The 25,299-nt window shown below is 37.8% G+C and overlaps 3 protein-coding genes across 3 annotated transcripts; 1 reads left to right on the top strand and 2 right to left on the bottom strand.

The window, feature by feature from the left end:
* The first annotated feature begins 407 nt into the window (after positions 1 to 407).
* LOC115998524 lies at positions 408 to 15,865 on the top strand. Its single transcript, XM_031238109.1, has 8 exons — positions 408 to 970; positions 1,071 to 1,130; positions 1,223 to 1,268; positions 1,789 to 2,314; positions 2,402 to 3,436; positions 11,278 to 13,650; positions 14,189 to 14,490; positions 15,257 to 15,865. Exons 6-8 carry the CDS (start codon positions 11,336 to 11,338, stop codon positions 15,730 to 15,732), a joined length of 3,093 nt encoding a protein of 1,030 aa, XP_031093969.1. The 5' UTR covers positions 408 to 970; positions 1,071 to 1,130; positions 1,223 to 1,268; positions 1,789 to 2,314; positions 2,402 to 3,436; positions 11,278 to 11,335; the 3' UTR covers positions 15,733 to 15,865.
* A 231-nt stretch (positions 15,866 to 16,096) lies between these two features.
* LOC115999550 (UDP-glucosyltransferase 29-like) lies at positions 16,097 to 18,127 on the bottom strand. The gene is made up of 2 exons (XM_031239393.1): positions 17,469 to 18,127; positions 16,097 to 16,862 (listed from the first exon to the last, which is right to left on the bottom strand). The coding sequence occupies exons 1-2, from the start codon at positions 18,125 to 18,127 to the stop codon at positions 16,097 to 16,099; spliced, it is 1,425 nt and encodes a 474-aa protein (XP_031095253.1).
* Positions 18,128 to 22,050: 3,923 nt separating this feature from the next.
* Positions 22,051 to 24,409, bottom strand: LOC115999549 (zinc finger BED domain-containing protein RICESLEEPER 2-like). The gene is made up of 2 exons (XM_031239392.1): positions 22,288 to 24,409; positions 22,051 to 22,178 (listed from the first exon to the last, which is right to left on the bottom strand). Exons 1-2 carry the CDS (start codon positions 24,407 to 24,409, stop codon positions 22,051 to 22,053), a joined length of 2,250 nt encoding a protein of 749 aa, XP_031095252.1.
* Positions 24,410 to 25,299: the final 890 nt, after the last annotated feature.

Here is a 25,299-nt window from a genome sequence, read left to right as displayed (position 1 = left end):
ACTTCATCAACTTTTTTTTTTTCAAAAAATAATATCAAAATTACTTACACATGTACATAATTAAACAACAAAATTCATTAGTTATACTAAAACATAAACTAATAGAAATATTCTAATATAATAACTAAACTGTTCGTTTTTAACCCCACTAATGGAGATTCTATGATAAAATCTTGTACCCATATGATCTTCTTCAAGCATCCTCGTCAAACTAATCGAAATTTCGCTCAGCTCATTAAAATCTCAATTCCTCAGAATGGCACGTTTCGCAAGAGTATCAGCAATCCTATTCTACTCACGAAAGACATGTCGAGCTTCAACATTTTGGAAACCAAACCAACAGGACACGACATCTATCTTTTTTTTTTCTTTTTTTTCTTTTTTTAAACAGGGCACGACATCTATCTATTAAGTTGTTTTTTTCAAAAAAAATAAAAATCTATTAAGTTGTTATAGCCAACAGAAGGCTGGTCCTTGGTCCCCAAGAGATCAATCGTGGACCGGGAATCGCTTTCTATCCGTTGATAACCCATCCGAGCCGCCATACGAAGACCATGGTACACTCCCCAGGCCTCAGCTTCTCCTACAGAGCATATACCAATATTTGAGACAAAACATCTGATCCATAAGTGACCGTTGCGGCCCGAACCGTAGTCTTCTTTTACGAGATCGCATCCGACGGCCACATTTCAATAAATAACTAGCCGTTGGTGATTTGAATAAAGACCCACGCTCCCCTCTGTTTGTATGCCTATCCAGCAGGCAACGCTCCTTCAATCTCTCTCTCTTTCCTCTTCCCCTTTGGGGTTTTTGGCAGACACAGTATGGGCAAATGAAAGGTGGGGGAGAAATGGGTGGAAAGAAGTTTGGGATGGAGATCAGGCACAACAGGAGAGCACAGGGAGGTGATAAACCAGAATTTAGGAGCCCATCCATGCCCATTTGTTGTTACCAAAAGAGGATTATCAGAGTAATGCTAATCTCAAATCCAAAGATTTCTTTTTGGCCTTCTTTTTCTCTCTTATTTCTGTACAAAACTGATTTCTTGAAAGCACTTTTCTTGTGTCCAGAACTACTAATGGGGTCTGCAATAACAATCCTTCTGTACCATCTCATAGGCCCATCACAAGGTAAGCTAAGAAATTCTGAAGATTTCTTCTAAAAAAATTTTTATCTATGGTTCTTTAAGGCTGATTATTCAAATTTCATTTTTTAAATAAAGGAAATTTGCTGCCCAAATTTCTACCTCACAGCAACACTATCATGAGGTATTGTACTGTGAATTCCCATTTAAATTTCTTTCTTATTTTTTATTTTAAAGTTTTTGAAAATAAAAAAAATGATCTCACTGGAAATGGCTCTCAATGATGTTGAACGGGAAACCAAGAAACCAAAGATTGCAGGGAGGTTCCCCTTCATGAAGGGGGGTAAAGCCAGAAATTCTGAAGATTTCTTCTAAATTTTTTTTTTTATCCATGGTTCTTTAAGGTTGATTATTCAAATTTCATTTTTTAAATAAAGGAAATTTGCTGCCCAAATTGCTACCTCACAGCAACACTATCATGAGGTGTTGTACTGTGAATTCCCATTTAAATTTCTTCTTATTTTTTATTTTAAAATTTTTGAAAATAAAAAAATGATCTCACTGGATATCATTTTATGAATACTTGTAACTCTTCTAACAGTTGATCATGTTGAAGTTTTTCTACAAGGTTGATAATATAACATGCTTATTTCAAGTTATTAGTTTATGTTATCATTTGACAACCTCTATTTTCATGTTTCTAGGGTTGTTTTAAAGGGAGACACTACTGAAATAGATGCAAGATTTCTTCTGGAAAGACGAATATACACTTTACTGTCTCAAATGTATTTATGAATTTTTCATTTAGTATCTTGAGACTATTTTTGGCAGTTGAGGAGGATGTTTTGGCGTTTTTGAGGACAACATCAAAAGAAAATGACAGTGGTGTGCTCTGAGTTTGACAAGATTGGAACAATTAAATGTTGATTATGATGCCTTTCTTTTATTCCTTAACATGACTTCTTACACTCTTTCTTGGATTTCCTTGTGGCTTTGGCTTTCATGCTGATAACTTTTGTTTCACAGTGATAAACCTCCCTCAAAAGGAGTAATTGGCCTCAATTCTAGCTTTGTAAGGGTAAAGAGACCTGAGTCTCTTTTACTCTGATTTGGTCCTGAAGAGGACAGAGTTTTTTCCATTTGGTTCCCTCAAGCACCTATGTTGCATTGGGTTTCTTTAGTTTCTCCATGTGATCTGAGAGATTGTATTAGTATTGGCAATAGCAGTAGGTATGCAGACTTCATTGGGTTCTTTTTTATTAATTCATCCATCAAAAAGACAAGGGAGTTCATGCATTTTTCCTTTCTCCTTTGAAGTTTTTCCTTTCTGACCCGGATGCTTCTGCTTCTTATGGATATGGACTCAGAAGTTCCGGAGATGCTTCTGCCACCTCTGAAGGTTATGTTGGAGGCTATAGTATTGCAAATAGAGGAATTGCAGCATAGGCTTTCATTATTTGGATACATGAAATAAATGTTTAGGAGAAGGGACTGCAATGAGAGACGTGGGTCTTGAATATCTACTATCATATATCCCTCTCGGAATACAAGGAAAATTGATACTATAGAGCTAACAGTGGCATTGTCTATAAAAGGGTGAACATACAGACATTCAGAGAGAGAGAAAGTTAAGGGATTTTTGTTTTAAAGTTTCGAATTTTAGTTCCATTATCAGCATTTAATGGAACTAACGATATGCCTTGCCGATGTGCTGCTTATGAAGAAACAGGCGAGTACCCCCGGTACAGCATTTAGAGGTAGATTATTTTGATTATTACGTATTCATTTTTTGTTTTTGTTTTTTTATTTTTTATTTTGTCTAAAACTTATTGTCCATTTTAGTGATCATACCAGACCAGCAAAGTTTGGTATTTGTTTGTGCTTGCTGCTGCTTATTATAGTTTTGTGGATTCTTGTCTCTGGGATTGTTTGTGCCAGAGAAGTGTTTGATTTATAAGTGTGGAAGAAGGGATACCATTTAGGGTCCCCATTGAATGAATAAAAGACTCCAAATATTCTCATCAAAAAAATAAAAAAAATGCATCACTGCAGCTGTTTGACATCAATGAGAGGATGTGGGCTATTCTGGTTGATTGAGGGAAAAGAAAAATGGGAATTTTTTAAAAATAGTGGAATTTTGGGGTATTAATTATGTGATAAAGGGAAGAGACATTACTTTTGGCAGTTTAATTGATAGGTTTCTAGAGAAGCAGTCTATTGTGAGGAAGAAGTTGCAGCTTGTTGGACTGGTTGCCATGTTTGTTAGCATGCAAGTACGAGGTGGTTTCTGTTCCTGTCGTGGATGATTTGGTGTTCATTTCAGCTTACACAAAGAAAGAAGTGCTAGAAATGGTAAGCACCAGTTTCACTTTTCTTGAAATTGCTCACATAGTATTTTCTGATAGGAACTTATATTCTAAATTTTGATGATACAAAAAGGTTAAGAATTTTACTCCCCTATTTATTTTACATTTAGACTTAGGTTAATTCTGCTCAATTTCGAATAGTTCAAATAGTAACTCGAAAAGTCACAATTCGAATCGAATCGAATGGAATCGAATGAATAATATAATCTGAGTGATAACTCCAAAGCTTACGTTTCGAACAATCTCAACAAACGTTTGAATGGTATCTCTTGAGATGGAGACTCAAAATTCTCCGAGGACTGCCCTAGTCGTGGGAAATAAAGGTGATAGCTATATGGGATCATCGAGACCTCAAACACACTTCTCAAATTTTCAATGACTTGAAGGCGTATGAGTTCGAGAGGAAACCTAGACAAGAGGATGATGAATCGAGCTGATTAACAACCCTCTACATCATCCACGTCAAATTTCAAATCCTTATGATTTCTTAAATGTCGAACAATTTATATGAGGAAGAACAACTGCAAGGAAGCCCCATACACTATCTTTCTCAAAGCGAAGACACTCCGAGAGGTTAAACACCTCGAAGAGTTGTAGGTCTTGTGCTACAACTGTTGAAATCAGAGGCATTACAAGGTTGAGTACCCATATCCAATAGTGAGCAAACGATAGGAGCAGTTGAAGAGTAAAAAGGATGACTCAAGAAATGCACCTAGAGAGTCGAGAGGTAGAAGTTCGCACAACTATTCGTTCGAAAGGTGACAGACGGAGGAAAGCCTTAATGACCGAAGAGTTAACCGAGAAGCTAATCAACAATTCGTGCTTCTCCAATTCGAGCTCAGAGAGTTTGACGAAGAATTGTGCTTGATGGCAAAAGATGATGAGGTAACTTTTTAAACATTAACTGAATGTGATTCTAATTTTAGCTCTAATGAAGATTCTATGGATTCAGTCATCAAACTGATAAAGGACTTCAAATCTGTAAAGAGCACTCAATCTAAATTGAAGGAAGAGAATGCTCGACTCTTGGTCGAACGCAAATCATTCAAGAGTTTTGTGCTCAAAAATTCATAAATGATTAGCATAATAGGCCAATTTGTGAGAGTCATACTTCACAAATTCATTCAAAATAATGAATCGAATAGCAGGTGAGCAAAGATTTTATTAGTGACAAAGTCGAACTCAATTTTGATCCTAGCTCTCACTCACTTTTGAAATTGACCAAACTGACAGATCCTTCAATCAGTGGAAGTCTAAAATATGTTTTTGTAGGTCAAGACATTCTGGCTGAACCTGTGAAAGTAGTTGATAACAGCAAGGCGCTACAAACGAATAGTCAACTGAAAGGTGGCACTATTCGAAAGGTTGTGGAACCTTAGAAAGGTAGCGCGAAAGGTGCTCAAAGTAGTTGATAACGGCAAGGCGCTACAAACGAATAGTCAACTGAAAGGTGGCACTATTCGAAAGGTTGTGGAACCTTAGAAAGGTAGCGCGAAAGGTGCTCAAAGAACTATTCAGAATAGACATAGTAGCGAAAGACTGAATGATTAACCTAAGAAGATCAACCATTTGAAGAGGAGATTGAATAGACATACAAATGGTAAACCCAAACAGTTCAATAATCCCTAGAGGCCATCTAGAAGACCAATGAGGGGTGCAGGAAAGTTATATACTCCTGATGAGGACTGACTTATTGTTTATGAACCCATGCCGATAGCGTAATTCAAGACATTGTGGTTGAACCTATGAAAATAGTTGATAGACGCAAGGCACCACAAATGAATAGTTTCGAAAGGTAACCTGAAAGGTGCTCAAAGTATTATTCGGAATAGACCCCAATTTTAGAAAATATGTGCACCTAAAAAGTCCATAATTTACCAAAATATCCCTTATGATTATAATTCTTTTAGTGGCTACACTAGACTTAGACTTAGACAAATGGGTACTAGGTACAAATGAATGCCCTAGACCCACTAACCTGGAAGGACCTAAGAAGGTATGGGCACCTAAATCAAATTAATTTGTGATTAACAGGGCTATTTGGTACCTAGACCGGAGACATGTCAAATCTGGGCAACTACCAAACAATCAGTGGTCTAAAAGTTATTTTTGGTGGTGAGACGAGTGGTCAATCCAAAGGGATTCTCCAATTAAGGAATGGACTGACTATAAAGGACGTTTCATATAAGCACAAGTCAGTTCTGCGACAAGGGCTATAAAGTGGAATTCTCCAAAGATTAATGTTGTATCATCAAATAGGAATTTGGAGAAGTTGTTCTTTCAACAAGGAGGAGAAATAACATGTATGTGGGTACATTGGGATTCAACTAGAATAAATGTTTGCCTGGTAGCTAAAGGTAATTTAGACCTTAGTTGGGAATGACATAATAAGCTAAACCATCTCAACTTTAAAAGGGCAATTTAATAAGCTAGCTAGAGGAGATTTGGTAGAGGGGCTACCAAATGTAACTTATAACAAGGATATGGTTTGTGAAGCTTGTCAAAAGGGGAAGCAAATCAAATCTTTGTTTAAGTTCAAATCTATGGAGTCAACTTCTAAACTTTTGAGTCAAAGGATTTGTTTGGACCCGTAGACCTTGTAAGCTTAAGTTGAAGAAAATATACTCTAGTGGTAATAGATGACTACACTAGGTATACTTGAACAATCATCTTGAAGAAGAAGAATGAATGAATCCAAAAGATTACTGCCCGAATTATTAAAGTATTTGCGAAACGAGAAGGGAACAAGCATTATGAAGATTCAGTCAGATCAGGGTACAAAATTCGTCAATCAAGTTGTTAAGGAGTTTTGTGGTCACGGTATTCTTCATCAACTTTCAGTTGCAAGAACACCATAACAAAATGGTGATGCTGAAAGGAGAAACCAAACTCTCAAAGAAGCCGCAAGGTCAATGATTGCACTTTTCGGCTTGCCTAAGAGATTTTGAGTTGAGGTTGTTAACACAACTTGTTACACCTAAAAGTGTTCCATAGTTAACAAAGTTCATGGGAAAACACCCTACGTTTATGGAAAGGCAAGAAACCAGTTGTGAGCTACTTCTATACTTTCACAATAATGGAAAGATGAATCTAAAGGCATTCGATGAGAGAACGAAGGACTATTTATGAGATATTCAGCATTAAGCAAAACCTCCAGAGTACTTAACAAGATAACCATGATGGTAGAAGAATCTATCCATGAAGTGTTTGATTAAGTAAACATTGCCAAAGAAAGACATAAGCTCACAAAGACTACTAACTAGTCTAATTCTCCTTCGCAGCCAAGTGGATCACACAACCTCACAAACGCCACTCAAATACTCTCTTTTCTTGCACAAGGGTAACCTCATACTCACCAATTCATAAACTCAAGGCATGATCAAAATGACTTAAAGATTGGGATGGTTAGGGATGGTAAATTGGTATGCAAAAGTCTTATGAAAGTAGTTAATTGAGGAAGAGTGCATAAGTTTAACAACCAACACGACACCTTTTATATGGTTCTAAGATGTGATAATGCACCTTTTGCAAAGACGTCCAATTGTCTCTTTTTTTTTTTTTTCTTTTGGCGTACTAGGATATGATACTCTACCTTTGAAAATACTTCCAAACTCAGTAGAGAGGCATACCACTAGTGTTTTTTTATACACATGGCAAAAAAGCCTTATAGAAATTCACAATAAACATCACTTAATAAAAAGAAAAACCACCAATCAAACCGATGAAAATAAAGTCCATTTCGATAACTAGAGCTTAACATGAAAGAGCATGATTGGTCCAAACATTAGGGTAAAATGAAAAAAAAAAGGCTCTATTTCAAGTAATCATTTTTGAACCCCTTGTTGTTTTTTCCTACCATTATCTTAACATTGATCCCTCACATTATTAATATTAAGATCAAGAGAGTTAAGTGCACCAATCAATTCATTAAAAAGTTTCAAACCATATGTATCATTCATTTTCAAAAATTCTAAAAAGTATTCTTTATATATATATATTTATTTATTTATTTATTTATTAGACATGTTGACACATTGTTATACTTAAACTCATTTATTCTTGATGACTTACATTTGGCAGTAGATCATAGTTAGTATCAGAGTTGGATCAAAGTAGTTAGTTGTGATTCTATTCAAGCCCAAGACGAGAAATCCCACATTTTTCAAATAAGGTGTGGGAAGCTAAGTATGAAAAGTGGAAGATAAAGATTTTTGGGGAAGTAAGATATTTGTACCCGGCCCGTCCATGCTTATTCAGTATGACATTGACAATGTGTTTCAGCTCATTACATGCCTACCATAGTAGGAGTATATTTTTTCCTCCATTTCCGTGAGCCCATTTATGCTCTACCCACTTGGGAAGTCCTTGCAACACTTTCATCCCCAAGAGAGACTCATGTTCGGTGTAAGAAGCATAGTTACGATCAAAGTTGGATCAAAGCGGTTAGTTGTGATTCTATTCAAGCCCAAGACGAGAAATCCCACATTTTTCAAATGTGTGGGAAGATAAGCATGAAAAATGGAAGATAAAGATTTTGAGGAAGTAAGATATTTCTACCCGTCCATGCTTATTCAGTATGGCCCATTAAGGACAATGTGTTTCAACTCATTACATGCCTACCAGAGTGGGAGTATTTTTTTCTCCATTTTCGTGAGCTCACTTATGCTCTACCCACTTGGGAAGTCCTTGCAACACTTTCATCCCCAAGAGAGACTCATGTTCGGTGTAAGAAGAACATCAAGTTTATGGTGTTTGGGAGGAATTCTAACTTAGTGCGGATGACTTTGCTATCCACTTGGGTTTTTACCCGATAAATGTTCAAAAATCATCGCTCCATGAAATCATTGACAGATGCCCTCGATCCTCCATGTTGGCAAGCATTTTGGGACCAAATATCTCTTCAAGGCACAAACAAGGATCTAGCGACATCGTACATTAGACCTTTTGTCACGAAGCTACTAACGATCCTGGGTTTTGAGAAAAATAAATTGAGGAATTGTTTCCCATTGCATAGATGATCCCTTAGTCCGAACGTGTCCTCATGAACTTAAAAATCCCCCTCCCGAAACCTGAAACTATGCATGAACAAGAAGTCTTAGCTCCTCCCCTAACCCAGCCCATCCATGTGGTGGACTCCTAGGAGCAAATGCGAGCATTTCAGCAACAGTTGTTTGATTGCTTTATAACAAACATTAATGTTAGACTTTATGGCTTCCAATCCACAATGCTTCAGGAATTCTAATCCTTATGCTTCTCTGTGGGTAATCTTGAGACTCAAGTCACGAAAATGTGAACCCAGTGGCAGGACTTCAACGCACATCACAACCCCACTTAAGGGCCACATGAGCATTGACCTTCTTGTCTTTTTCAACCACTTTTATTGCTTTATTGCACTTTTATTTCTACTGTTTACTTCAGATGGAGTTACTTAAGGCATTCTGAGACCTCATAAGTTACAACACCCCCACATCCTCCCCGAGGATTATTTAAAGGAGCATTATTTAAAGGATTAATACTACTACTACTACTACTACTACTACTACTAATAATAATAATAATAATAATAATAATAAGCTAAAGTTGCAGTTTAATTAGACTAACACATCAAAAGTATATTAATTATTTTTGAAGAAAAACTAAAACTGCATTACTCCTAGGCCTCAGCCAAAAGTACATCGGAAATAAAAAGGGGGTAAAACATCACATTCCCTGCAACCAATATTGAAAACGGCGTCCCTTACTAGTAAATGGGCAACCGAATTTGTATATCGCTTCACAAACCTAAAGCTAATATTAAAAATAATACTAGCTACTTCATAAATATCATGAGCAATAATAAGATTAAAATAAGAAACAAAATTGTGGTGGTTAAGGCCTTGATTGACAAGTTGAGAGTCAGATTCCACAATGAAGGTCACACCGCCCCCCGTACAAGCTCATTTCACAACCTCTCGCACCGCAATAGCTTCAGCTAACTTGACTTGAAGAATTCAATCCAAAGTCACTGACTTCGCTGCCAGAAACGAACCATTGGAATCTCGGATGATGAGGCCAATCCCTGTACGTTTAGAGCTTAGGTTCATCGCCGCACCAGTGTCAATCCCTCATGAGGTTTAGTCCACTTCATTTGAGGAGTATATTAATAGATTTCATAGTACAATGGGTTTTTGTTTGTTCAAGCATCAGTGGATTTCATAGTAATTCCGTACATTAATGGATTTCATAATGCAACAAAAAAAGTTAACAACTCTGTTTGTTCAATCATAATAGATTTTATCATATTAAAAATTTCTTAACTAATTAATTAATTGAGAATCGAACAAAGTTAATTTGTATGTATTCCAAAAGCTTTTGATTTAAGAAAATATGACTTAAATATTGCTCACTCAATTGCTAACTTCACTTGTTGGTTAATAAATATTTACAGGGTGATATAGTAATGCAAGGAACAAAGTTTGTATCCGTGTGCATAGCCAATAATACATGCAACAATCTCTTAAAAGTAGTTTTTTTTTTCAATATAAAAAATGAATAAATCACAAACATATGTTTGTCTCATACAAACGCGGTTGTGGGCACGAGAATCAACAATTGGCTATTAGAATATTTTAGAATTAGTTTTGTTAATTAATTAGGTTAATTATTTTAAAATTATTTTAGATTTAATTTGTTAGAATTATATTATTATTAATGTTTATCTTAGTTTGTTGGTTAGGATTAGTTTATCTTATTGTTAATAATTATCTCATTCATGTGGTTGTAATATCCTTGTTAAAGTCTATTTAAGGTCATTGCATGCCAAATGAAATATAGAGTTAGAGAATTTTTGAGATAGAAAACTGAGTGTTTTCTAGAACTCGGGATGAGTTCGGCTGTGAGTTATCAAGAAAATTACCAGCAAACCGCTATACACCAAAATCTAAAAATTAGCCCTTTTTTCATGTCCAAGTTAAACCTTCAAATTCGATTTCACCTAGCCTAATAAATGCACCCAAATAACATATATAACAACACACAAAATATAAAGAAAAACCATACAAGAGATTACACGATTGTTGAAGAGTTTGTTCAAGTTTGTTCAAATAAAGATGAAGGAGGATGCCTGGGTGAAGGAGTCACGAAATCAGGATGAATGAAAAAATGATTTTATTTGGAAGGAATAAAGAATATCATTCCTATTCTATTCCTTGCCTATTCCATTCCTTATGGAATAGCATTCCTATTACCTCAAAATTCATTCCGTGAACCAAACATGCTGTAAGAATAAAAATGAAAAAAATTTAGAAACTACTAATAATGTTTCAAAATAAACTATTATTTTAAACTACTACTTATTTTTAAAACATATTTTTCGCATTAAGAGACTTTATTGTATTATTCAGCCAAAATTGTATGAAGAACGGAAGATCAGCGAAACTGAAAGAACACCACGCAAGGCGGGCGACTAGGCGGCTAAGGAGGCAGACAGCCATTGCGCAGTACCCAGCAATATTCCACAAAACCACCAAACTCAATCCGTAAAACCATCTAAAATACGCTTAGCGCAAACCCGCACTTACAGAAGCTGAGACGCCACGCAAGGGCTAAAGCTTCAAAATTTTCGTAGAGAAATTCTCTTTTCAACTTCACTCTTCACTCGCTTTCAAATCTGTCTAGGGTTAGGGTTATGCCTTTCTGATGTATGCACACACAGACACACACGCACTTGTATATACGTCTATGTGAGTATATGTGTAAAGCGGCGTCATGCATATAAGGTTTTCAGTTTTCCTTTATTGTTTAAAAGCCATGGCGTGCTGAGTTTGAATGCAAGTTTTTTATGTTTAGGTTTATCGGCGAGGTTGATGAGCTGAAATAAATCTGGAAAGGGCAAAACGAAAATAAAATGCCACTTCAAGGGGATGATGATTTTGTAACAGAATCCTCGGTGGCTGCGAGGTTAAAGGAACATGGAATTGACTTGAGTTCAGACCCCTATTTGATGCATCGCCATGGTGTAGTGGAGCGATCATCATGTTATTGTAGGAGTTTGAGTCCTAAGAGAGTGGAAAAAGAAGGGACAGTGGTGTCACTGGATAATAAGGGGAGATATGGGTGGCTGGGTCGAGATGAGAGATTGCAGGGAATGGTTTGGCCTGCCGACAAGAGGCCCGATTACCATGAGATGATATCGAGTAAGGACGAGATGAAAACGTATGAGCTCTGTGATAATGTGGTTGGAGCTGATGCTAAGAGTATTGGTTTGAGGTATGAATATGAAAATATTGGCAAAGGAGCTGCTAGGCATTCGAGTAAGGATGAGATGAAAACGTATGAGCTCCGTGATAATGTGGTTGGAACTGATGCTAAGAGTATTAGTTTGAGGTATGAATATGAAAATATTGGCAAAGGAGCTGCTAGGCATTTGAGTAAGGACGAGATGAAAACGTATGAGCTCCGTGATAATGTGGTTGGAACTGATGCTAAGAGTATTGGTTTGAGGTATGAATATGAAAATATTGGCAGAGGAGCTGCTAGGCATGACTGTGTTGAGACAGAGAGACTCTCGAGGGCCACTGAGCATGAAATATTTAGACAAAAATCAATGGCTTTGCAAGAGGAGTTGGGCAGGGGAGTATTGACACAGGGTTTGGATTCGGAATTGAAGTCAAAGTATGTTGAAGGTGAAAGGAGTTTGCCATCGGATCCAAAGCTTCTTGACTTGGATAGATTTGAGGTTAGGGGAGCTCATTATCCAGACCCTCATCTTCTGGACAAATTGACAGCCATGGAAATGTATGGTCGAGGGGAAATGCATGAGTTTCATTCAAAAAATATTTCATACCCTGTTGAGTATACATCCCAGCCTAAGGATCTGATGTGCACTTGTCACATCAAGGGCAATGCTACAAGAATATCTAGGGGGGATTACCCCTCATCATTCAAAGATGATATGGCTATGCAGAAAGATATTCATCCTTTGACCTCAGCAAAATTTGGAAATCAATACTTTTTAAATGAACACAGAGAGGAGTTCATTTTTCGTGCTGGAAGACAGGAGGATGTAAGGAGCTACTATCATGATAGATGCAGTGCTAGCAGGACCAATGATCAGGAATACGTGTATCCCAAAACTTGTCCTGAGGAAGATTATAATCATGGTTACTTGTCCGAGGGGTTAAACAGGAGGAGGAATTTCCACCAACTAAATGTTAGTCCATCAAGATTCCTGGGTGCAGCTAAGGAAAGGATTGATATTTCTCAAAGAAATCTGATTGGCTGCAGTTCCTTGGATCATCACTCTTCACAAGCTGCTCTGGAGTATCTTCCTTCTAGCACTTCCCCTGCTATACTTCGTCAAGATGATTTTTATCGGGATTCCAGAGAAACTTATGCTGAGAAGCAAAATTTTAGAGAAAGAGAGATGCCATGTCCCTGCATCTCACGAGGAATATTGAACCCTGGCAGTGATAATGATTCTGCTTCCAACATCTATTTTGAAAAGTGGAGAAAATCATCGGGAGGTGAAAGCCAGATGGAAATACTTGGACATGGGGTGGGAACAGAGAAAATGGAATCATGTGTGCATTGCACTAAAAATGAGTTGGCTAGGTCGTTGAAGAGGAAGTATAGTTTGGATAATGAAATGATCATGCATAATTCTAATGGGATCATGCCAAGGAAATTGACTACTATGAAGGGAACAAGTGATGTATCTGGAGTTCAGGACCAGAAGAATCAAGATGCAGCTCCTTTATTGGAGCATGACATTGAGCAATGTAGAAAGGTTTGTAAGGTATATGAGAAGGAAAAATCCAATCCAGTTACTGCTTCTCATAATCCTATGGAACAGGGGCAAAAACTGCTTATCAATCAAAATGAACCCTGGAAAAAGCAAAAAGTTCATCAAGAACCCAGTTCACTCAGCTGGCATAATATGAGGCAACATAATACGAAAAATTCCCTCCCTAAGAATGTTTGGGTAAGGGGAAACATTGATAAACAAATGGAGGTGCATGAAAATAAAGTTAAGGAATCAAAAAGCACCTTGGTGGATTCTACGAAATCAGTGTTACCTGAGGGTTCCAATAAGTTTGATCAACAGGTACAGAAGTTTTTCTTAATTTTCACCAAAAAAGTGAATGAAGATCTTCCTACTCGAAAAAGATATAAGGAGAAAGGAAGGGCTGGAGGCTTAATCTGTCTTGCCTGTGGGAAAAGGTATGTCGCCTCAATGTATTACTGATATTTTTCATAATAGAACAAGTAGTTTGAGTATTATTCCAAAATATTCATTTAACAATTCAACTTTATGGCATTTTGGGCTTTCGTAATTGTTTGCTTCTTGTGGTGAGTTGTCTGATTTTCACTATTAAAAAGGTTCACATTACTACATTGTTATTTTCTCTTGGAGTTGCCTTACTAAATTAGATGAATGGTGTCTTATCAACTGAACATCTAATTGTTTGATCACTATTATACGGTATGTTTAAGAAGTTCGAAGAGAAACCTTTTAAGAGGATTATATATTCTCTAACGACTTCCATCATAATTGTTATAAATAGTCAACAATGGAAAATTATTACAAATAGGATGAAGATTTGAGAAGAAAGGTACTGTTTGGCACTACCATACAATCTTATTTGTTAGTGTTAGCTTTCAATCTTCTTGTAACTTTTATCATCTATAGAACCCATGCAATCTATTTCTCTTGGTTTATGTGAACCCTAATGTGCATATGTTCTTTCACCCAATCAAGGCAATTCAGGGATGCTCAATCCTTAGGGGCACATTGCTTTATGACACAAAAGCATGACTTGAAAGCTAAACACTTGGGTCTTCTCAAGGCAATTTGTGTCCTGATGGGGTGGAATACTGTTGTGGGCCTGAATGTTACAGCATGGCTACCAGAGCCCATTTCCAGATCCAATGCCTCAGCCCAAAGAGAAGACCTTATACTCTGGCCACCAACTGTCATTGTTCACAACTGTACCAAGTCAAGCTATGGTCCACAAGAGCAACAAGTCAAAACTCTAAGAAAGATTGAGGATCTCCTGAGGGGTAAGTATATCGGGTCAATGATTGAAATGAGAAACAAATTTAATTTGTTGACAAAAATGGGAAGCTTTTGAAAGTTGGACTAGAATGGGAAAAAAGCATTTGGGACATGCGTTTCATGTCAGAAACGCATGTCCCACACGTGTTTGTAATTTTTTCTTTCTCGAATGTTGACCACAAACACTTGCGTCTGATGTATTATACACAAGTCCCACTCGCTTCTCATGTATATTTAAAAATAAAAAATAAAAAGTTTGTCGCCGGAGAAGGCTACCAGCCTCCTTCGCCGGAGAAGGCGACCAAGCTTTTTATTTTTTATTTTAAATATACATCATACGCAAGTCCCACTTGCATCTGTGGTCAACATTCGAGAAAAAAAAATTTACAAACGGATGTCCCCACATGCTTTTCATTCGCATGTCGCAAACTTTCTTTTTCCATTCTAGTCCAACTTTCAAAAGCTTCCCCTTTTTGTCAACAAATTAAATGTTTCCAATTTCAGTCTTTGACCCTAGTATACCACTTGAACATTTGACATCTGCACTCTATATGCTTCATTTAATCTTTCCATGTTACTCTGCATCTTTTTCCCCTACTATCATAAACACAAGAAGATTTGAAAATGACGATGGTTGGTTGATATAATGGCTATCGAGGTCAGGACTCAAGCAAGTAGCACTTAGTAATCAAAGAGATTTTGCACTGCATGTAATGCTTGTGTTTGACAAAACAATTCTTCTTATTGTTTCTTGCTGCTGTATATTGACAGGTGAAGGTTTTGGCGTTAGTAAAATCAAGGTTTGTCTTGGGAAGCCTTCAAATGGTAGCGTAGTGGTGATCAAATTCTTGGCCACCTTTCTGGGCTTAAAAGATGCAGAGAAGCTCCACGAGTATTTTATAAAGAAAGGGCATGGAAGAAAAGACTTGAATCAGGCTTCTGATAAGGGGGCAGATAAATTTAACGAGATTGTACTGTACGGATACATGGGTCCCGGTTTAAAAGATGCAGAGAAGCTCCGCGAGTATTTTATAAAGAAAGGGCATGGAAGAAAAGAGTTTAATCAGGCTTCTGATAAGGGGGCAGACAAACTTAGCGAGCTTGTACTGTACGGATACATGGGTATAGCTGAGGACTTGGATGAAGTGGATAAAGATACGAGTTCAAGATGTTTGATCAAGAGCAAGAAAGAAATTCATGATTTTGTGGATGCTCCTGTTTATACCTCAAAGCATCAACTCTCTTAAGCTTAACGCAAAATGCTATGAGGAGATGGAGAATCATACATGAAATTCTGCAAAGCCTCACTTATTTTCCCTCAATATTTTGTCATATTTGGAAACTAGAACCCCTTTTTTGTTAAATGCTCTCCATCTCCACGCACTCTCTTATAAGAGTAGCAGCTGTTCTAGTTTTTTATTTGCAATAGTTCTGGGAGTAGCTGGAATTCTGAAAATATGAAAGGAACACTATTTTGAGAGTTTTTTTTTAAAAAAAAAAAAACTCAGTATCATTTATTTCTTTCTATTTTCTTTATTTTATTTATTTATTCATCTGCATAACAAAAAAAAAAATATAAACAAGGTGGGCAAAAAGAAAATAGAAATAGTCTCAGCCACCAAGACTAAAGCGTATGCAGTTCAATTCGGCGGAGTCTTGTCTAAACGTCGTCGTTTGACAAAGCGCCGTCAACTCCTGCACCGCCTCATCTATCTCTTCCTCTCCTCTCTCGCTCATTATCTTCTCACTAAACTCCCTCGCCCTCCGCCGCAACCGCTGCCCGCTTTTCTCGGCCACCACTTTCCTCACAACCCTCGCCACCTCCTCTCTCTCCACCTTCCCCTCCCCGTCCCTCACCACCTCCTCCCCTATCCCCGCCGCCGTCACCACCCGCGCGTTCAGCGGCTGGTCCAGGTGCATCGGCATCGCGATTATCGGGACGCCGAATTTCAGCGCCTCCATGACCGAGCTCCACCCGCAGTGGCTCACGAATCCGCCGATACTCGAATGTTCTAGAATCATCCCTTGCGGGGCCCATCCCTCCACCAGTTTCCCCCGCTCCCCCACTCTCTCCAGATAGCCCTCGGGGAGGGCGTCCTCTATTGCCCTAGGTTTTTCCCCGGCCTCCGCGGCCGGAAACCTAATCACCCACAGGAAGTTTACCTTGCTTAGCTCTAGCCCTAGAGCCACCTCCTCCATCTCCTCCTCCGTCAGGAAATACTCGGTCCCGAACGAGACGAACACCGTGGAGCATCGCGGCTTCATGTCGAGCCACTCTTTGATCTCCGGATTCTCGCCGTCCGGTGCCGGAGATCTCACTAGTGGGCCCACTGGTACGCAACGTTTTTTCACCATATTGCTTAGATGATCAATGTACCTGTCAGATTACAGTTACAAACAAAGTGCAATCATATACTCCGTACTCTTTTGTCCCATTTTATATATTTTTGTTTATTACTCCGAATTTAATTGAATTGAATTTAATTTATTATTTATTGATCAAACTAATACTTTATTCATACTTATTTTTAATAATTATTTTTAAATTTAATTTATTCCATGCTTATTTTTAGTATTTTAATTTTTGTTTTATATTTTTAATATAATTTTTAAATATATAAATTTTATATACTAATAAAAAACTTAATATTATACAAAATTGAACTAAAAATAATATCAATAAAGTCTGATTAACTGAATTAGACAGAACTAAAGTAGTACTTATTTTGATTAAAATGGTTTAACGAATAGGACTAGCTTAGTTCAATTGATCATTACTCTAAGAGTATATGGTGTGATTCTCACAAAATTAGTTCAGTTAGTTCAACCGATCAACCTAAGGTGTGGGGAGGTGCCTACGAGAACCCTAAAGTGTGGTGGTGTGGCGTGTGGTGCACTGGTGCCTGGAAGAACCTGGAGACTAACGGGATGACTGGAATAAATAAATAAAAATAACTTTAGCATTGAGCAATTAAGTACGTACTTCCCCTCAAGCTGTCTGAAAGTCTTGAGGAGGATGATGCTTGACGACCCATCTAAACACCCATCAATCCTCTCCCCGTCACTAACGCCGCCATCCGTCTGCTCCGCCGCCTCAAACAACCGTTTGTTCGTGATAAACTCATGGTCCCGGAGATACACCTCCGGGAAGGGGTACTCTTCAGCAGGGTACCCTCTGCCAATATTATATAATATGTAAGAGAACGCCGCCGTCCCGGTGCTGAGGAACAAAACCGCCGGAATACCCTGCGCGGCCGCCATCGCGGGCACCCACGGCTGCAGAAAATCATACACAACCAAATCCGGCTTCAAGGTGTGCACGAGATTCAAAAACCCCGGCTTCGCCATGTCCAGGGCCTTCTTGAGAGTGGGCATGAGGTGGGGCGGGAGGCCATTGGTGGTGTGGTAGTGAGGGGGGAGATTAGGCAAAGACGGCAGCTGAAGCTCCACCAGCTTTATGGAAATGGCGTCTTTCTCTGAGATCCTTTTCTTGATGGAACTCAGATTCACAGGCGTGGAACAAATGTAGATGTAGAAGTTCCTCTTGCTGAGCGCCTGGGCTAAAACCAGAAATGGGCATATGTGGCCATGCGCTAGCCATGGAAACATTAGAACCCTAATGCTTCTTTGACTGGTATCCATACAATCAAAATTTAATTTCTTGTGTAGATGACAAGAATGTTCACACAGCCCCAATGTAGATAGGGGAATCGATTTCGAGAATACAAGTATATATAAAATATGTACCGAGCGATATGATATACGTATAGATAAAGATTTAAGGAGAGTATTATTATATTGTATATAGTTTTATCAGGTAGCTGGTTAGGTTGATGTTATCCTGTCGGGCTTCTTAATATACTGTTGTTGATGAAGCAGAATGTACACGTGGCGGCCATGCAGAACTGTATGCATGAAAACGTGGAGGAATGCCAGGCAATGCACTTACTGTGTATATGCAGAAAAAAACAAATCAACCAGCATGGTTGGCGGAGTGGTTAAGCATCTCGTCCCTTAAAGCATGAAGTTGAGGTCTGATCCCACCCATGTGAATGGAACAAACTATTTGGTCAGTCCCCTATCACTTAGTGTGTTGACTGATGATTAATCTTCTTGGTGAGGGATGCCTTTAGACCCAAAAAAAAAAAAAAAAAAAAAAAAAAAAAAACAAAAACAAAAACCAAATTAATGTAACGTGGAGGAATTTGATTTAGTCCTGATTTATAAATTTTTATCATTACAAATATTCCTAAATCCTAAATTTTCAATGGAGGCTTATATGCAACTTGATCTTCAAAGAAGGGCTTAGGGTATTCTACGTATGGCAATTTGGTCTTCAAAGAAGGGTTTCCAATATTGGCGTGTGAATGATATCTTGGTGAGATTCCGACAGAGCTTCGGTATGCAGATCTTCAGAGCTCCATTTCTTCTAAAATGACACCACTATTTAAAGTGGGAGGAGCTCCTTGTGCGCAGTGAGCAAAGGTCTAGCCTTTGTATTCAGTTGAGTTACCATGATTTACCTCCTTCCAGAAGCTTTGTCCGGTCAGGACTTGGGGCCCTTGGGGTTGGGGATTAACGTTTTGGAGAAGAGGATATAGAAAAAAATCTAACCAACTTTATCCCTTTGGATAATTTATATATTTAATTTAAACATTTGAATTAAATATAAGGAATGCATTGAGACACATCACGTTCGGGTTCATGATTTTATATTATCTTCAAATAATATCAAATATCTAAATTTCTACAAATTATATCATCTACATAACTTTGATGGGTCAACCCAAGTCAAAACTCGCCAATTTAAGTAGTCCAATTGACCCAATACCCTAGTCCAACTCATTTAAATATTTCACCAATTTGGACCGAACAATCCAACATCTAATTACATTTAAAATCAAAGCAACAAGAATAAATAATTAATGGACTAAATATGCATTTTTCTTATATATTAATTATCTATCGTAGCACTTAAAATATTGTGTACATATGCTTGAAGAATTATTATATATATGAAAGTGTTATCCCTCGAGTTCTATAACGTAACTGTTGAATCGACTTCAATTAAAAGTCCAATTATCTAAGTGTCATATAGGGCTGTGCATACCCGACCCACCCGACGGGTAAACCCGACCCGAACGACCGAAACGAAGCAACCCGCGACGTCCGAAACCCGACGTGCGTGAACCGACCCAACCCATGAAACAAAATGGTTGAAATTAAACGGGTTGGGTATGTATTTTGCCCACCCGAACCGCCCGAAAACCCGATGCTATGCTTACTGCTTAGTACTAAACGGTGTCGTGCTGTGTATGTATATATATTATGATATGCCCTAGGGTTTCTCATTCCACTTCGAGTCTTCGACTGCGCAATCTCTCGAGTCTCGACTGCGACTCTCTCTGTCTCTCAGTTCTCGCCCTAGGGTTTCTCATATCTCAGTCCCGTTCTTTGAGACTTGAGAGTTGAGACTTTGTGTTTTGAGTTCTCTCAATCTTTGAGAGTCTGGTGGAAGCCCTTTCTCTGAGTGTCTCTGAATCTCTGAATCTCTGTGGTGGTGGTCCGGTGGAAGCCCGAAGCCGTTGTTGACTGGTGGTCTGGTGGAGTGGTGGACGCAGTCACGCACTCACGCAGGTGGTTTCTACTGTGTTGAAGGCCCTTGTTCTCCGGGGAAATTGCGTGAGAAAACAAGTAAATCGCCAACCCTAGTTATTTTAATATTGTGGAAGCACTGACTTTCTGAATTTCTGATTATGATATTTATTGTTTTTGTGGAAGCACTGACTACAATACTGAATCTGAATTCTGAGTTTTGAGTTGTGATTTTAATTTTATATGCTCTGAAATCTGAATTTATGAATTCTGAGTATGAGATTTATTGGTTTTGTGGAAGCACTGACTACAACACTAAATGATGATCTCTGATTGTCTTTAATTTGTTATGTGGAAGCTGAATGCATGCTATGTGGCTATATGTTGTCCTGTCCATATGATGAGCATTTAGAGACATTTGTAAATGTCTTTGATGAATGCCTGATGGAATTGTGTTGCATTATTTAGTGCTACACTCTTAAGTCTTAAAGTCTTAAGTGTGGAATTCTGATGGAATTCTGTAATCTGTATTATGTTTCCCATTTCCTACTATGTATACTGATATTGTTCCAGCTTTTTAGATGGAAAATATCAGTATGCCTGGTACTGGCTCTGAACCTACCAATTCTTCAGTTCATGGAGCAACAGTGGTGGAAGCCCAAACTGTTGAAACAAATGCTCAACAGAATGTGCTGCCTACTACTGTAGTTCCTGAGAAGAAAAGAAAACACGTTGAGTTCAGATCTAAGGTTTGGGATCATTTTCAGAGGCTGTCTGATATTAATGATGTTATTACTAGGACTGTGCATGGTTCGGTTCGGTTCGGTTCGGGGAGGGGTATGACAAAACCGTGCGGTTTTCGGTTTGAAGAATTGAAACCCAAACCGTGTAAATATTTCTTAAAACCCTTCGGTTTTTTGCTATTCGGTTTCGGTCGGTTTGTTCGGATATCCGAACAAATTTCGGGTTATGCAAAATCAGATAAAATTTAAAAATATAAAATAATTATAATTACAATTTACAAACTAAATGGCAAAGTTTGAAAATAGTTACTGAGTTACACATTACTACATTAGTACATAACTAATAACTTACATAACTTACAAGCCAAAGTGCCAAACTGCCAAAATGATATCAAAATGACATAAGTACAAAACCCAAAAAGGCAAAAACTATGCAGATTGAAATAAGTTTTTCAGAATTACAAATCCACATAAATCATAATCACTAATCAGTTTTCAGATTTACAGCATGACAATCAAACTACTCCAGTTGTCCAGCATTGAGCATTCAAAAAGCCAATTCATGAATCCTGATCCTCCTAGTAATCTACTCTAATAAGTATTCATGAATCCTGATCCTCCTAGTAATCTACTCTAATAAGTAATACCCTTCTACAATAACTCTTCTTCCTGTTAAAACTTAACAAAAATTAGTAACGACATAAACAACAAATCAACAATCTACTTAATAAATGAGCATATGAGATTATAAAGTATTGAAGTTGGCTCAGCAAGCTTTTTATCCATATCAATTTCTGGATTAAGGGCAAATTGCATCAATGTCACCATGAGCAACATACCAGCTTAATCCTTATTTCAGTTTCTGGTGGAAGCTTCATCATTGCCATAATATAAATTGCCAAAAATGAATATATCATTGCCATAATAAGTTAATAACATTACCACTTTACCAAATAGGCAAATATAGGGCAGCAACTTTACCAACTTACAAGGTAGTAAGTTACCAAGCCTCTAAACAGAACATTACCAGATTTTCCAGCATTGTTTGTGGCCAAAAACTCATCAAGGGCAGCAACTTAGAAGTTCAAGTTACCAAGCCTCTAAACAGAACATTACCAGATTTTCCAGCATTGTTTGTGGCCAAAAACTCATCAAGGGCAGCAACTTAGAAGTTCAAGTTACCAAGCCTCATTGTCTCAAGTCTCAACATCAGAATTCATAGTTAGTTCAGTAAAAGATTAAAAGATATATCATTACTATCATATAAAGTATAGAGAAGACAATTACAGGAATTGTTGCAAGTGAAGAACCAGCAGTCCTCCCACCAGATGTATTTCCACCCTCAACAGTAAACTCTACAACAAATTCAATAATTACAAGAATGTGAGATTGTGAGAATTCAGTTAAATGAAAAAACTGAAATTGAAAGATTGAATTAAAGAATACAGTTAGAGAATCATTTACCTTTCTCAAATCTTTCTAATTCTTCCAGATTTTCCTCAATTGATAGAGGGGTATTTGGCAGCCTAAGCCAATCCTGAGTACAAACCAAGGCTTCCACAATTTTAGGAGTTAAAGAACTCCTAAAACAATCTAAAACCCTCCCAGATGTACTGAAGGCAGACTCTGAGGCAACAGTTGAGATTGGTATAGCTAAGACATCCCTAGCAAGCTTAGATAGGATAGGAAATCTTGCAGAATTAACCTTCCACCATCTCAATATATCAAATGAATTTTCCTCTTCAACTATTGCCTCAGATAAATAATGTTCCAACTCAGTTTTTTTCCTCCCACCACTTTCCATTCTTTGTTTCTTAATTTGGGACTTCAACCAATGTTGTGGCTTCCCAACTGGGGCAGATGCAGACTGAACAGTCTCAATAGAAGAACCAACAGAACCAGAACCAGAACTAGAACTAGAACTAGAACCAGAAACAGAACCAGATTGACTGTAACTGACAGCATAATCATCAAACAATTCATGCAGAGCAGTCAACAAATTCTCAAGGTAAGTTTTGCCTTTTACCTCACCATACATATGATTTATCTGAGTTGGCATATATTCTAACTTGTCCCTGGGGTCTAAAATGTTTGCAAAGAAAATCATATAGTTCATTTTATCTATATCACCCCAATATTTTTCAAATTTTGCTTTCATGTTAGCCCCCATTAGTTTCACAGCCCCATCAGCTTCCACCATGCTTTTCAAGATACAGAACAGATCAGATATCTCAGAAAAAAAGGTATTAGATGTCACATACAAGGACCCTGAAATTCTGATAGTCATGTCATAGAAACATTTCAACAATGTGACCAAACTGTTCACAGAATCCCAATCATGTAATTCAGGAATAGAATCACCTAAATCAGATTTAAATGAATTGTCACTCTCCTCATAGGCCTCAAACACTTTCTGATATATAACAGCAGACTTTAACATCAAATAGGTGGAATTCCACCTTGTTGGCACATCAAGACACAGAGAAGATTTCTGCTCAATACCAATTAAGTCTGACAAATCCCTAAATTTCTTCAACCTAGCAGGTGAGTTTCTGACATATCTAACAACCTCCCTAACCTTCTTTACAGCAGTATCACACTCTTTCAGACCATCTTGAACAACCAAATTCAGAATATGGGCAATGCATCTCATGTGAAGATACTTACACTTCACAGTAGATGATCCCCAAGACAACAATTTCCTTTTTAAAAAACCAAGGGCAGTATCATTTGATGAAGCATTATCTACTGTCACAGTAAACACATTCCTAAGCCCCCACTCAAGCAAACAATTTTCAAGAGCTTTTGCAATATACTGACCCTTGTGTGATGTGACAGGGATAAAAGAGATAATTTTTTTATGTAGCTTCCAGTCTTCATCTATAAAATGTGCAGTGACTACCATATAATTGATCCTTTGAATAGATGTCCAAGAGTCAGTTGTAATACTGACTCTTTGAGTGTTTCCCCTAAACAAACACTTCAACTTCAGTTTCTCTTCTTCATAAATAACATGGATGTCCCTACTGACTGTCCACCTAGATGGAATTTTAAACCTAGGACAAGCCACTGCAATAAACCTCTTAAACCCTTGGCCCTCCACAAATATAAAGGGAAGCTCATCTATTATAATCATTTCTATCAAGGCTCTCCTAATAGAATCCTGACTAAATACCCAAGTCCCTAACTCTCCAACAGTTGGTTCATCTGAATCAGAGTTGACAACAGCTTGAAATGTCAAAAGAGACTGCCTAGTGTCTTTAGAGTGAGGGTTTTTCAGACAACTAAGTACGTGGGCCCTTAAAGTTGAAGTACCATGCTTTTTGGTTTGAGATTTGTATATCTTTGCACAATAGATACACTTAGCTTCTGTAATAACATCATTAATATCAGACAGCCTCTGAAAATGATCCCAAACCTTAGATCTGAACTCAACGTGTTTTCTTTTCTTCTCAGGAACTACAGTAGTAGGCAGCACATTCTGTTGAGCATTTGTTTCAACAGTTTGGGCTTCCACCACTGTTGCTCCATGAACTGAAGAATTGGTAGGTTCAGAGCCAGTACCAGGCATACTGATATTTTCCATCTAAAAAGCTGGAACAATATCAGTATACATAGTAGGAAATGGGAAACATAATACAGATTACAGAATTCCATCAGAATTCCACACTTAAGACTTTAAGACTTAAGAGTGTAGCACTAAATAATGCAACACAATTCCATCAGGCATTCATCAAAGACATTTACAAATGTCTCTAAATGCTCATCATATGGACAGGACAACATATAGCCACATAGCATGCATTCAGCTTCCACATAACAAATTAAAGACAATCAGAGATCATCATTTAGTGTTGTAGTCAGTGCTTCCACAAAACCAATAAATCTCATACTCAGAATTCATAAATTCAGATTTCAGAGCATATAAAATTAAAATCACAACTCAAAACTCAGAATTCAGATTCAGTATTGTAGTCAGTGCTTCCACAAAAACAATAAATATCATAATCAGAAATTCAGAAAGTCAGTGCTTCCACAATATTAAAATAACTAGGGTTGGCGATTTACTTGTTTTCTCACGCAATTTCCTCGGAGAACAAGGGCCTTCAACACAGTAGAAACCACCTGCGTGAGTGCGTGACTGCGTCCACCACTCCACCAGACCACCAGTCAACAACGGCTTCGGGCTTCCACCGGACCACCACCACAGAGATTCAGAGATTCAGAGACACTCAGAGAAAGGGCTTCCACCAGACTCTCAAAGATTGAGAGAACTCAAAACACAAAGTCTCAACTCTCAAGTCTCAAAGAACGGGACTGAGATATGAGAAACCCTAGGGCGAGAACTGAGAGACAGAGAGAGTCGCAGTCGAGACTCGAGAGATTGCGCAGTCGAAGACTCGAAGTGGAATGAGAAACCCTAGGGCATATCATAATATATATACATACACAGCACGACACCGTTTAGTACTAAGC

The sequence above is a fragment of the Ipomoea triloba genome, chromosome 12 (assembly GCF_003576645.1).
Source record: "Ipomoea triloba cultivar NCNSP0323 chromosome 12, ASM357664v1".
NCBI lineage: Eukaryota > Viridiplantae > Streptophyta > Magnoliopsida > Solanales > Convolvulaceae > Ipomoea > Ipomoea triloba.
The sequence above is the reverse complement of the archived record's forward strand: the minus strand, read 5'-3'. Positions and strand labels throughout refer to the sequence as shown.

Excerpts from the sequence above, each read along its gene's own strand:
- LOC115998524 (XM_031238109.1), top strand. The coding sequence starts at position 11,336 with ATGCCACTTCAAGGGGATGATGATTTTGTAACAGAATCCTCGGTGGCT. Across the intron at positions 13,651-14,188 it reads TGTCTTGCCTGTGGGAAAAG|GCAATTCAGGGATGCTCAAT; the intron begins GTATGTCGCCTC and ends CACCCAATCAAG. Across the intron at positions 14,491-15,256 it reads GATTGAGGATCTCCTGAGGG|GTGAAGGTTTTGGCGTTAGT; the intron begins GTAAGTATATCG and ends GTATATTGACAG.
- LOC115999550 (XM_031239393.1), bottom strand. The coding sequence starts at position 18,127 with ATGGATACCAGTCAAAGAAGCATTAGGGTTCTAATGTTTCCATGGCTA. Across the intron at positions 16,863-17,468 it reads TTCAGACAGCTTGAGGGGAA|GTACATTGATCATCTAAGCA; the intron begins GTACGTACTTAA and ends GTAATCTGACAG.
- LOC115999549 (XM_031239392.1), bottom strand. The coding sequence starts at position 24,409 with ATGGAAAATATCAGTATGCCTGGTACTGGCTCTGAACCTACCAATTCT. Across the intron at positions 22,179-22,287 it reads ATTAGAAAGATTTGAGAAAG|AGTTTACTGTTGAGGGTGGA; the intron begins GTAAATGATTCT and ends AATTTGTTGTAG.